The 14,032-nt window shown below is 43.1% G+C and overlaps 1 protein-coding gene across 1 annotated transcript in view; it reads left to right on the top strand.

The window, feature by feature from the left end:
- Nucleotides 1-11,953, top strand: part of ADAMTS18 (ADAM metallopeptidase with thrombospondin type 1 motif 18) — a 144,957-nt gene extending 133,004 nt beyond the window's left edge. Inside the window, exons 21-25 of the mRNA XM_063141445.1 lie at nt 1,432-1,636; nt 3,034-3,225; nt 5,106-5,318; nt 8,188-8,335; nt 11,396-11,953. Of these exons, the coding sequence (XP_062997515.1) occupies nt 1,432-1,636; nt 3,034-3,225; nt 5,106-5,318; nt 8,188-8,335; nt 11,396-11,511 (874 nt within the window). The 3' untranslated portion in view covers nt 11,512-11,953. The remainder of the gene's footprint in view (nt 1-1,431; nt 1,637-3,033; nt 3,226-5,105; nt 5,319-8,187; nt 8,336-11,395) is intronic.
- Nucleotides 11,954-14,032: the final 2,079 nt, after the last annotated feature.

The following is a 14,032-nucleotide window of genomic DNA, read 5'->3' as shown; positions in this document are numbered from 1 at the left end:
AGCTTCCAAAATTTCCATACTCTAATAACAGGGTTGCTGAATTTAGCAAGCTATTTATTTCTTCCTTTATTTGAAAGATGAGTCAAGGTTGCTGAGAGACATTGTGGTGTTATATTTAGAACTGGGGAGACTCAGATTTGGGAAACGCACTGAAGAACACTCTAACGATGGCGGTTGGTGACCACTGGGACTGATCGGTTAGAGGTGGAGTCACCAAAAGTCTCCAAAGGAACCAAGGGGTAATCAAAGAAGAACCACCTAGTCTTTTGAATTCACAGCATCCAGCAGTCCATAGCACATAAATGGGAAACTGAAACACATGGACTGTAAGATCATTGCTAAAAAACAAAAAAAAACAGAGCATGGGAGTGGGGTGGGAGATATCCCCACAGCTACACAGGAAAGCAGTCTTTTCAATTAAATTTACAGAGTTTAGAGCCTTAACAATGAATGCACATAGCTTAGAGCTCTATCCAAGCCCTGCAATTAATTCACAGAGCCATGAGCTGCACCGAAGCCTTACAAAAAATAATAATTTACACAATACAGAGCAAATGAGGGGGAAGAAGGAACATGTGGACATGTTTGTACATGTTGTGGGAACTAATATAAATAAATAAAAAGATGAACCTCAAAGTATAGGGATATATAACACTTTTAATCAGAAACATTAAATACTTAACACGTTTTGAATGAAACAGCTTTCCCTATCCTAATGCCTTCCAGGTGTTTTGGACTATACCTCCAATTAATCTTTCCCTTTAGCAGAATTGGCTGGGTCTGATGGGAGTTGAAGTCCTAAATATCTGTAGGCCACCAGATTGGAGAAAGCTGGTATAAACCTTCCTCAGGGGCACAACTATGAGTGGTTAGATTATTACAGTTGGGCCTCCGGCTCAATGGATATTTCTTTCTGCCTTTCCTGTTCTGATGGCTTTTCTCTCAGTCTTTTATGTTAACATCTTTTTTGATTGTAGCAACTAGAACAGAGTATGTACTTCAAACAAAGTTATATGTAGAGGGCCGCTGTTACTTTATGGTTTCTTGATGGGAAATTTCACTGACTATAACCATAACTGAGCTGTAGACTATTTATTTATTTATTTATTACATTTTTATACCGCCCAATAGCTGAAGGTCTCTGGGTGGTTCACAAAAATTAAAACCATAATAAAACAACCAACAGGTTAAAAACACAAATACAAATTACAGTATAAAAAGCACAACCAGGATAAAACCACATAGCAAAATTGATATAAGATTAAAATACAAAGTTAGAACTGTAAAATTTAAATTTAAGTTAAAATTAAGTGTTAAAATACTGAGAAAATAAAAAGGTCTTCAGCTGAAAATAAAAAGGTCTTCACCTCTTTGGAATTCATTGTTTGCTCCTTAGATGACTGTAGTCAACATGTACATTCTTTCTTGAAGCTGGTCAGCAGGTGAATGGAGTGTTTGCAGCCAGTCCTGTGGTGGAGGACAGCAAAGCCGTCAGATCCAGTGTGTCCAGAAAAAGGGTTTTCAGAAGGAGGACATTGTGGCCCATGCACTCTGCCCAGTGACCACTCCAGCACAAATACAAACATGTAATAACCAAGACTGCCCACCGGAATGGAGTCCTGGCCCATGGTCTCAGGTAATTAACAGAAAGAGCTGACATTATCTTACTCTGTATTATTACAGATAAGAACATAAGATGATCCCTGATGGATTTAACCTTTGACTCCACTGGCTGGGGATGATAGGAGTTGTATTCCGACGCATCTGAAGTGCACCTGCAGTGTGTTCTGTTACAGTTTAATAATGAAGCTACTGATTTCGATGAGTTTAAGTGTGCCTATTTAGAAGTGCCCCTGCACATAGGGTGGGGAGGGGGCCATGCCTGCTGACAATGCACCTAAAATCAACTTTCCTGTTGATGCTGCCCCATGACCTCCATGCATCCAGTTGAAGATTTGAATGTAGAGCTGTCCAGACCCAGAGGGCACATTGATATTGAGGATGGGACCATTATACATAGCCCCATCCACATATTCAATGGATGTATAGAAAGGCACTCCTGAAAGGAGCTAACAGTGCATTGGATTACTGCCTTAAACCTTCAGTAGTAGAAGAAGGAAAAGGGATGCAGGAGCAAATAAGGAAAGAACAGGATTATTAGTTATCTCATCAATACACACAAATTCATTTTCTTCTCAAAGCAGACATTCAGTGTGAGATTGTTATCAGCGACACAAAAAATAATGATGGATGTTTTCTTCTTTTAATAATGTATCATTCTAAGAAACTTAATATCATGGTACCATTAAAACTACACTAAGAATTATAGTTGGTACCACCAAGGCCTCAGGAGAATTCCAACACACACACACACAGAGGTTTCAGAAAGATATAGAATTTCTGACAGCTTGCATACTGAAGTGAAATACTTACTATTTTGTAATGGTAGACACAAAATCATTTAATGCTGACACAAAATTGTTTATTTTGAAAAGCACACTGGAGGTGTAAAAGCAGGCAAGGGGAAAAAGGAAGTTTCTTCTTTGCATAATGAGCATTTTGGAAAATGAAAGTGTCTATTTTTTCCAGAACGCTGTCCATTGCACTGTTAGTCTGGTTTAAAAATTAGGAGTATTCACCTACTTTGAGAGAATAATCCTGAATAGCCAGCTGCAATTTCATTCACCAGCTATACTAGAGTAACCAGATACAAAAGAGGGCAAGTCTCCTGCAGCTTTAACTGTTGTGATGAAGAGGGAAATTCACCAGGTGCTGCATGCATACATACAAATGGCACCTGCTGAAATTCCCTTTTCTAACAACTGTTAAAGATACAGGAGCCCAGTCCTCCTTTTCATATGGTCGCCCTAGGAAAGGGGTAAGATAAATGACCCAGGATGGGGCTGACGCATCTCCCCTGAAAGGCAGCCAAGAAATGTTTTAAATAAATAAAATTCTGTCATTGTTCTTCTGTGACATCGTAGCACTAACTTGAAGTCTCTAACCTGTATCTTTTCCCCCACTCCCATGAAGTGTTCCAAAACTTGTGGAAGAGGTGTTGCCAAACGTGATGTTTTCTGCCGCAGCGTAGGACTGCCCACTTTGAAAATTTTGCCAGAGAATAGGTGCAACAGTGAAAGGAAGCCAGAAGTGCAACAGACATGTGTGTTGGGCAGATGCCCTAAAAACGATCGACTCCAATGGGTGATATCTGCTTGGAGTGAGGTAAAATTACAAGCATGCTTTACAGTGGGTTCAGATACTAATAGGCTAGGATTTAGACATCAAATCATTTAATAATAATAATAATAATAATAATAATAATAATAATAATAATAATAATAATAATTTATTTATTGCCGCCTCTCCATTTTGATCGAGGCGGGGAACAACAATAAACAATAAAATACATAATATTCAATTAAAACATAATATACATTGTTAAAAACATCCTAAAAAACTTCCTAAAAACATCTTAAAATTCCACTGGATAGGCCTGCCGGAAGAGATCAGTCTTTATAGCTTTCTTGAATGTTAGTAGACTGTTAAGTTGACGAGTCTCCTCTGGCAGGCCATTCCACGCTCTGGGAGCAGCAGAAGAGAAGGTCCTCTGGGTAACTTCAAAGGAGTGACATGATTTCCTGGTAATAAAAAACATGTTGTAATAACATGTCATTAATTAATTACATTTCTATACCACCCAATAGCCAGAGCTCTCTGGGCGGTTCACAAAAATTAAAAACATTCAAAGTATAAAACAACAGTATAAAACCATAATATAAAATACAATATAAAAGCTCAACCAGATAAAAACAGCAGCGATGCAAAATTACAAATTTAAAACACCAAGTTAAACAATTTTATAGACTGTTAAAATGCTGGGAGAATAAAAAGGTCTTCACCTGGCGTCTAAAAGCATATAATGTAGGTGCCAAGCGAACCTCCTTAGGGAGCTCATTCCACAGCCAGGGTGCCACAGCAGAGAAGGCCCTCCTCCTGGTAGCCACCTGCCCCACTTCCTTTGGCAGGGGCTCGTGGACATGGACCCCTGAAGATGACCTTAGGGTCCGGGCGGGTACATACGGGAGGAGGCGTTTCTTCAGATAGCCTGGCCCCAAGCCGTTTAATCATTTTGACATGTTGTCCTCCTTTTTGGTCGAGCCTTAGGGAAGAGGACTTTGTTTTCTTGTCTGGAGCTGTGCTGAAGCAGTTGTTGTAGGCTCAGCTCACGTCAGGGTCATGTGAGGGGGATGATAGGAAAACCCCGGTGAATCCTTTCCTGTTTCTCAAGGATTGCATCGCTAAGGATCACTTCATCACCTTAGAAGTAATGACAAAATCTAGCATGATGGCAGCAGGTCTCTGCATATATAACACGGATCTTCCACCCCAAAATGTCGAAAGCAGGGGCTCCAATATGGAGCAAAAGAATGCAGACGATCCCATGTTCAGTCCATAGCTTTGCCAGATAAAGGGTGCTTCCTGATGAGGCTTTTATCACACCATCTCCCTGCCTCATTCATGGAATTTTACTGGGGTCCAGATTTCATTGTCTTCCTATGCAGCTCTCTCATGTTTTCCCATAGCTTCTTCCAACTTTTTCTTTACAATGGAAAAAGGATGGAATTGCTGCACTGTGCCGTTGGATTTTTAGTGATAGGTAGGAGACCTCTACAAGCACCAAAAACGATCAGCTTTTGGAATGGGCATCATGGGGCATCATGGGGCCTGCAACTGCATGCAGTCCCTGCTGCTCCCCACTGTGTCCCCTGCTCCCTGCACCCCAATATATATGTGGACAAAATGGCATCTGAAGCACTATAGAGTGCCCCCAAAGGTCAAATTTAGCTTGTTTGCAAGCTAAATTTGATCTTGTTAAGGCTCCATTCCGCAATGTTATAGACACCATTTTTTTCTCCTATGTACAGTGGATCCTGGAGAGCTTCTGACAGTCAGCATAGACAATTTTGGTCTTGATGTACCAGTTATGTCAGTTTCCTATGTTCTTTGACCTCCACCCCCTGCCTGCTTCTAAACTTCCATCTGGAGGTCAGTTATCCAATACCTTCTAAATGAATGTGCTTTGTATTCCTTGCTGTCCACAGTGCTCTGCCACCTGTGGCCCAGGTGTCAAGCGGCGAGAAATGCAGTGCAGCGAGAAGAGTGTCAGTGGCAAATTGATCACGTTCCCACAGCGACGTTGTCGGAATCTTAAGAAGCCGAATATCGAACTGGAAGACGGGTGCAACAGAGGCACATGTCCCCTGCACCCTTTGTACAACAGGGTTTCAGGGTGGTATTCTTCACCTTGGCAACAGGTAAGGGAAGGGGGGGTCATGTAGAAATTTACAACAGCCATTTTGGAGACTTCCGCTCTTCTGTCCTAGCACTCATGTTCTCCCACTGCCATAGTATGCTCTAGTTCATGTGAAGATATGCCCCCCTTCATCAATTACTTGCATGAAAGGAGCTCACATGATTATTGGGGAGTGGGGTCATGGAAGCTTACACACAAGAAGCTGCTCATACATAAGCATCTTCATGGTAGACAACAATTTTCAGATCGGCCCGCGGGGCAGAGCGGGGGGTCCGTGCACACCCCTATTCAATAGTACATCTATGCATGGTTGGATGCTTAATTTTCATGATCCCATTTGTCTTGGGGTCATGATGTTCATAGAAAGTTTCATGTATTCATTAGTGCTTCAGGGGTTCTTTGAAAATGAAATCAGGGAGTTCCTACCACTTGTAATAACTCGATTTCCCTGCCTATAATAGGAGACAAAAAAACTTCCTAGCTGCCCTAGGGAATAATAAATTCCCATAAATAAATAAACAAACCACATTTTTAAGTGGCACTTAAAATATGTGCTCAGCACTTAAAATATGTGCTCAGCATATTGTGGGTTGGCAGACTTCAAGATCTGGCTGTGAGTGATTGCAGATTAGAACTTCTGAATGGCAGAGCACATGACAGATGTCTCATTCTATTCCAATTCAAGGATCTAAAGGAGCAGGGCCAGGAAAGTGCTGACTCAATATAAGGTAGCTTCATATTTTCAGTTGAAAACCTTGACTTCATTGTTATCTACAATGGTAGGAACTATAGAATATTGAAACAGCAAGTTTGCACTTCAATGAGATTACCAATGGAGCAAACTTGACTCCTATCCCCATCCTGTGCTTATTTGGAAATCAAGTACGATTATTGATGGAGGAACAAGCAGTATTAAAGATCCCCAAGATTCTCTGAACATCACCTTGCTGTTCATCTCATGCCCAATTCCCATTTTCACTTGTGATCAGTGCTGGCTCAGCACAAATGGAAAACCTCTGCAAATTGAGCAGTGATCAAATGAGAGATTAGGAAATAGAAACCAAATGCACAGTTACAAGATAGGGGATACTTGGCTCAGCAATACTACAAATGAGAAGGATCTTGGAATTGTTGTATATCACAAGCTGAATATGAGCCAACAGTGTGATATGTCTGCAAGAAAGGCCAATGCTATTTTGGGCTGCTTTAATGAAAGTATAGCTTCCAAATCACGTGAGGTACTGGTTCCTCTCTATTCGGCCCTGGTTAGGCCTCATCTAGAGTATTGTGTCCAGTTCTGGGCTCCACAATTCAAGAAGGACGCAGACAAGCTGGAGCGTGTTCAGAAGAGGGCAACCAGGATGATCAGAGGTCTGGAAACAAAGCCCTATGAAGAGAGACTGAAAGAACTGGGCATGTTTAGCCTGGAGAAGAGAAGATGGAGGGGAGACATGATAGCACTCTTCAAATACCTAGGGAGGTTGTGGGCTCTCCCACACTAGAGGTATTCAAGAGGCAGCTGGACAACCATCTGTCAAGTATGCTGTAGGGTGGATTCCTGCATTTATTTATTTATTTATTTATTTATTTATTTATTTATTACACTTATATACCGCTCCCATAGCCAGGGCTCTCTGGGCGGTTTACAGAAATTCTAAAATTGAGATAAAAACAAGTATACAAAATTTTAAACTCTAAAACACAGAACATACACACATAAAGCATTAAAAACTAAACATGTGGGTGATTAAGATGTGCCGCCATATGCCTGGGCAAAGAGGAAAGTCTTAACCTGGCGCCGGAAAGATAGCAGCGTTGGTGCCAGGCGAGCCTATTCAGCAGGGGTTGGACTCGATGGCCTTTTAGGCCCCTTCCAACTCTACTATTCGATGATCCCCCAATTTGTACAAATCTCTCTACTCCGTGCAAATTTGTTCCATAAACTACAGTGAGAGTGATTCAAACTCTGAGAAAATTTTCACAAATTAGGAAATTTGTGCAAATCGAACTAGGAATCAGGAAGGAGATGACGTCACGCAGTTATTGAACAGTTTGCAAATATTTTCAGCAGACGTGTCCTCACACTTGTGTTCAGAGCTTTGAACTGGGCATGTTTGGGGAGCAAAAAAATGAAATCCTAATTCCATCTCTAAATACAATAGGATCTACTGCTAATAAGGATGGGTTCACACACTCACAAATGAGTGCTCTTTTATTTGTCGTGGTGAGGGAGAATCATTGAAATTGGGCTACCTGGTATTCACACATATGTCTCTGGTCACATGTATTGATGGACATGTGTTGAGGGACACAGGCTTAATCTCACTGTAGGGGATAAGAAGAGTCATGATAGATCAGACTAAAGGCTTTCCTAGTCTAGCATTCTGTGCCTTCAGTGGTTAACCAGAGGCCTCTGGGATGCCTGCTAGCAAGATACTGTAGGAGAACAATATCACGTGTTCCTCACAAGTTGAAATTTAGAGGCAAAGGATCATTTGAAGCAGCTTTATGGTTGCACCATTGACAGTTTGTAGAACCCAGAGGGAATACAAAGTTTAGTTCTTTGCACATGGTTCTGTTTTTAACCACTAAACAATTGTCTGTGGAGATCCACTCTATGGCTACAAGCCATATAAGCTGCCACAACACACTAGAAATATATAGACAATGAAATGTGCAGACCTCTCTAAGGTTTAGAGTCAGGAAGAATCCCTGAAGTGACTCTACACGTCGTCACCATTTATGTTTGTGCATCAAGGTCATCTCCATTGAGAGATCTCCACATGGGAGAAGGTCTTATAAAGTGTACATGGAAACAGGAGGTATGAATGGTTATAGGAATGTCCCTTCTTATTTCCCCCCACTTACAGTGCACAGTGACATGTGGTGGAGGAGTGCAAACACGGACCGTGCAATGTCTTCGTCAGGGTCAGCCAGCTGCAGGCTGCCTGTCTCATCAGAAGCCTGCAATGTCAAGAGCCTGCAATACTAACTTCTGTCTCGCTCCTGAGAAAAAAGGTAAAATAGTCCATTTTAAAAGTAAATGTGTAGGAAGTAAATTCCCTTGTTTCTTACAGCTGATACATAAAAGCTATAATACATAATAGAATGGTCAAATTCTCAAGCCAGGCAATTCTATCTGAGCAGTGGGCAAATGAAGGCAAAACATGCATGTGGCCATATGTTTGGGGTGCTGGGCAGAATGACAAAGCCTAATTCTAAGTTATCTGAATCTGCTGAGCCTTAGCTGGACAGAAGGAATGATCGAACAGGCCCCCAGCCTGAAATCATGGTCTCCTTGTTCATTCTAAACCATTGCTTTGAACTTAAAAACACAGAAACCCATCCAAATTCCATCCAAAGTACCACCTCCCATGGCAATTGCCTCTTGACTCTCCAGACTGAGTTCTTCCAAGGAATTCTTGGGGCTGGTTTGACCCATCTTTATTTTTGTCCAGTGGAAAGAAATATCCACTTTCTGTCCCAATACAGCAATTTTTCCACTCTTCTTCCTCTAACTGGATTTCTTATCCAGTGCCTGTTATTCATTTTGCTTCAGCCTTGTCTCCCTGCCCCCCTCCTGCAGCTGTAGAAGTCCTTTTGACTTTATTGAAACGAGGTCTTTGGGCTCTGGAGATCAATTATCTCTTCACCGTGCTCTAAGTCTCTGTCTCCACCAGTGAACACAGCCAGCTGTGCTGGAACTGTATGGAAGCCAATCACTCTCAATTACCCACCACATAGTTCCAGCCCGGCAAGTCATTGGGGAGAAATCACGGGAAAGAAATGAGCCTTTCAGGGAGAGTTAACATGCTTCCCTAGACAAGCTAGGTCTGCTCCTCTGCTCAGTTTTTCCTCATTTCCATCACTCTGCTAGGTACTGTAACTCATGGCTTATAAGCCAGTTCGGTTCCCTTGGAAGGGAAAAGTAAATATTACTTAAAGGAAAGCCATGCGTACTGTGGCTGACCCAGAAATATAAGAACAAGTTTCACATCTAATATTGTCAATGCAACTAGATAGACACACTCTGAGGCCATGAGAATTGTCTGAGTCTTCAACACCCAGTCATATGTGGTACTCCTGTACAGAACTGTGGCTAGGACAAATTCAGAACATTTCTAGGGCTCTGCACCACCAAACCCCCGATTCTAAGGCGAGGCGAGTTGAGGCTGTGCATCGCCTCCGGCTGAATACAAGGCAGTACCGGGTCGGCCCGAGGCACCCCGAGGTGACACGGATTGGTTCTGAAGTGCCTCAGGCTGATTCAGGGCAGTGGTGGGCCACACCTCCTGCCTGCCTGCCTGTGCAGGAAAGCCAGCAGAAGGCTGACCATAGAATCATAGAATCATAGAATAGCAGAGTTGGAAGGGGCCTACAAGGCCATCGAGTCCAACCCCCTGCTCAATGCAGGAATCCACCCTAAAGCATCCCTGACAGATGGTTGTCCAGCTGCCTCTTGAAGGCCTCTAGTGTGGGAGTCTATTGGACTCTCCTCCTTCCCCCGTCCTCTCCCTTCCCTCCCTGCTCACCTCCCAGAACCCAGAGCTGCCACCCACAAGGCTTACCTTTGTTATCTTCCTTTTTCCATTAGAACCATAATTTAAAGGTAGGATGGAGGTTCTCTCATTTTCATATGGCTGCAAACTATGGGTCCAATGGACTCCTGGTTGGCCTTGTACCTGGCTTTCCTGCTGACCCACTTTGGGGGAGGGGAAGAACCTCACTTCATCTTCGGTTCTGAAGCGAAACAGCCCAGCCTTGAAGCACCCCAAGTTGAATTAGGGTTGAATTGGGGCTGAGTCAAATCGGAGTCAGGGGGGCTGTACACAGCTGGCACGGGGAAACTGTAACAGCCAGGCTTCCTTCTGCTAATGAACCATTAAAGACATGGGAGACCTTTTGCAGCTTTGCGCCAAAAGCTGGGAATCTATGCATTGTGTCAAGATGTGAGTTTTACAAATTTTATTTATTTTATTTATGTATTATTGTATTTATATCCTGCCATTTTTTCCTGCAAGGAACCCAAGGCGGCATACATAATCCTCCTTCTCCTCTCCACTTTAAATGAGGGTCTTTTCTTCTGTGCAATCAATTTTAAGCTTTTGATCTGAAAGCACTAGGGAATGGCAATCTGTGTAAGTGTGAATAAACAAATATTTAAGTCCAAGCCCATTTCCTTTACTATGAATTACCCCAGTAGGTCTGAGAGCAAACTGTTCCAATAGCTTGGCCTGACCATAAATCTTTCCCAGCTTCACTTCCATGCTTTTATGCTCCTATATGTAATATAGTATTTATAGAACATCTACATGATTCATTACTGTTTGCTTTAAGAACAAACTGTAAAATATAAATCAGTCCCAACCAAACTGTGGAATCATTTGGCCATGTGAATATTTTAAACCCCAATGATAACTACATTAGAAAGATAATGTACAAAAATAAATGAAATTCAGGACATTATTCCTAGATTTGTGAAGGTTTCCGTCTGCATAAGTTGTGTACCATTTGAAGAATAGGCTAGCAGATGTTGGAGGAATTCGGTGATGGGGTGGATTTCTTTGAGCTTTCATTGGCTCAGCCCCTGGGCTGCAGCTCATCTTCCACTAGCTGGCCTGACTTGTTCTTCAGCAAATCAGGCCAGCTAGTGTATCTTCTGTAATTATTTTTCTTTTAAAAATGCACAAATAGACATCAATGCACATTTTAGCTGTAATTTGTGCAACTGTCCATGCAATTTTTTTTTTAAAAAAACCATTACAAGTTCTTGGATTTCAGGAAGAACCCATAATGCAAGCCAGGTTGCAGAAATCTAGTGAACCCAGGAAGAGCCAAATTTCCTGGTAATGGACATTCCTAGTGTATGAATCAGCATCCAAGATCTAGGCATTTCAGTGGTACTGCATACTCTCCGAAGCTGCACAGCAGTCCTCTCAATCAGTGTTATTGAGACTCAGCTGAGCAGACCACTCATGGGAGCAAGTAAATGTGCTTCTCATCAGCCAGTCCATGTATCTCTGAGCTTCAATATTGTGTCGTAAAGTAAATATACTTGTCTGGAATTTGCCACTACAGATGATCCTTCTTGTGTGGACTTCTTCACTTGGTGCCATCTGGTTCCCCAGCACGGTGTGTGTAATCACAAGTTTTATGGCAAGCAGTGCTGCAAATCGTGTACATGGAAGAACTGATGCAAAGCATTTCGTTTCCAACACTTCGACGGCACGAGTCTCCCTTTCGGTTGGTGGCGAACTTTCCTGTAGGGCCTTCCAGAACGAAACATCTCATAAACTGCCAATGGAAGAGACTTGGGTATTATAGAGCAATATTTGTTAGGTACAACTTTGGACGAACAACGAATATACAAGAACTGGATATTTACGAAACACACAGGGTATTATTGAACACTAGCAGGTGTTTAGCCTTCTTTCATATTGTCCTTTCCAGCAGCCACTGTTGAAAGTGTGTGTGTGTGTGTGTGTGTGTGTGAAAAGCTGGTCACATGTGGCATGGTGCTCTGGCTTTGCTCATTGGTATTCATGGACCCTGCAGTATGACAGTACTATGAAGAGATATGTTGGCTGTTGTGATGTTTGAAACAACAAGAAAATGCTCTTGAGACTATGGCCCTTTCTACACCTAAGGATTATCTCAGAAACATGGAAGGATTGTCTCTGCCTGTTCCTGAGATCCTCTGTGTGTCATTTGGATGTACAGGATGATCCCGGGATGATCCTGGAGAAAAAGGCAGGCGTAGAAATGGCGTATGTGTTGCCATACATAACAGAGACACAGGAAGCATGTATGCTGCACTACCAAGATAGAAGGCGACTTTCTATTTCACTTGTTGCTGGGGAAGCAAGGGTTATATCACATAGGACTTGTAATTTTATTTTATTCCCTTTCCATAGTGACTCAGACATGGTTTACTAAGCAGTTGAGACGCCGATGCCGCCTCTCCTTGAGATGCCCATCCAGCAGAACACCATGGGACTTATCTTTATAGCATTGTTGTGTAATAGGAGAAAACTAGGATTTCGTATTTCAGCTAAATCATGAAAATCACACATTTGCTGTTATGCCTCATTACCACTAGTACTGAAATCAGGTATTGCCTGTATTCCAAAATACCATGAACATACTGCATTTGTTAACACTGAGTTTGCTTTTGAAAACTCACGGTTCTTGCAAAACGTGGGTGTTGCTTGTGGAAATTAGGGTGTCTTCCCACACACACATACAAAACTTAACTGTTCCCCAAAAAGTAGAACTTGCATGAAACCTATGAATCAGTTAATGGAAGTAGCCAGACTGATAATAATGAATGCAAACTTGATTCTGAAGTACTATGATTACTTTTAAATTATCTCAGTATTTGAAAGCATGAACCATATGGTTGAGTTCATCAATTGTTGCTCCAGTGCAATACAATCATCTGGATCCCATGATTCCACTTTGCAAGCAGAAGGTGCTTCTGCTTATGCAGATGGAGTGGCCAATTTCCTGCCATCCATCCCTCTTTCATTCACCTGCCTAACAAGCCACTCTGGAAAGTCTGCTGATCCTTTGTAGTCAATTTGAAAGGGGCTACAAATAGAGGAAATTTGGCCCTCACCTCTGTATGCTCATATATGGCTTCTCCTGATGCAATGAGCTCTTTGTACCCAAGGTTATGATCGATGCTGTTTGTGGTAGTCCTGAAGCAAGCACCAACACTCCAGTGTAGGCTGAAGCTACAGATCCTACCAGACTGAGGCCTTAGCTGGACCTAAGGTTTATCCCAGGATCGTCCAGGGGTCATCCCTGTTCATGTAAATGACACATGGAGGATCCCGGGAGCAGGCAGGGACGACCCCAGGACGATCCTGGGTTAAACCTTAGGTATAGCTAAGGCCTGGGTGTTGTTGAGTTACATACGGAAGTTGCATGGTGCAGTGGTCGAGGAAGATACTAGGGCTGTATCTGTGGTGGCATCAGAGGACGATCTTGGACCCCTTTAGTGCAATCCTATGCATCTGAGAGAGAACATAATAGGCCTTGCAACAGAATTCATATATAGTACAAAAAGATATGTTTGCCCCAGTGGATACAGGATCCCTCAGCGGTTGCATTGCTGTTTTTAGCTTCTAATCCAATGCCAGTGGAACTTTGGAATGGAGTCAGACCACTGGCTCATTTAGCTCAGTATTGTCCACATGGATTGGCAAAGGCTCTCCAGTAGGGATGTGCTCGGCTTCTAATCGGACCGGTGAATTAGAAGCGGAGTGGGGGGCTTCGCCTGCCCTTAAGGCGGAGGCGAAGAGGATTGGGGGGCCGGCGGAGCGTGGCGAAGAGGATCGAGGTGAAGGCGGATCCTTCGCCTCAATCTGGAGCTCCGCCGGAAAGGTAAGTGGGGTTTACCGGGCCCTGCCGCTGTCGCTGTCGCCCATGCGGCGACAGCGGCAGGGCCCGGTAACCCCTCTCTCCCTTACCTGCGTCCATCCGCAGTCCGTTGGCTTCTTCAATTGAGCCCACGGTTCAACCAGGAAGTCTAGGCCCCTCTCCCCCTTGGTCCCTTAACAGACTCTGCCGCCGTCACCACACGGGCGGTGATGGCGGCAGGGTCCGGTAACCTCCCCGCCCTCCTCTCCCTTACCTGCCTCCATCTGCAGTGGTTGAACCGCAGGCTCAATTGAAGAAGCCGACGGACCGCGGATGGAGGCAGGTAAGGCC

The sequence above is a fragment of the Elgaria multicarinata genome, chromosome 14 (assembly GCF_023053635.1).
Source record: "Elgaria multicarinata webbii isolate HBS135686 ecotype San Diego chromosome 14, rElgMul1.1.pri, whole genome shotgun sequence".
NCBI classification, from domain to species: Eukaryota; Metazoa; Chordata; class Lepidosauria; order Squamata; family Anguidae; genus Elgaria; species Elgaria multicarinata.
The sequence above is the reverse complement of the archived record's forward strand: the minus strand, read 5'-3'. Positions and strand labels throughout refer to the sequence as shown.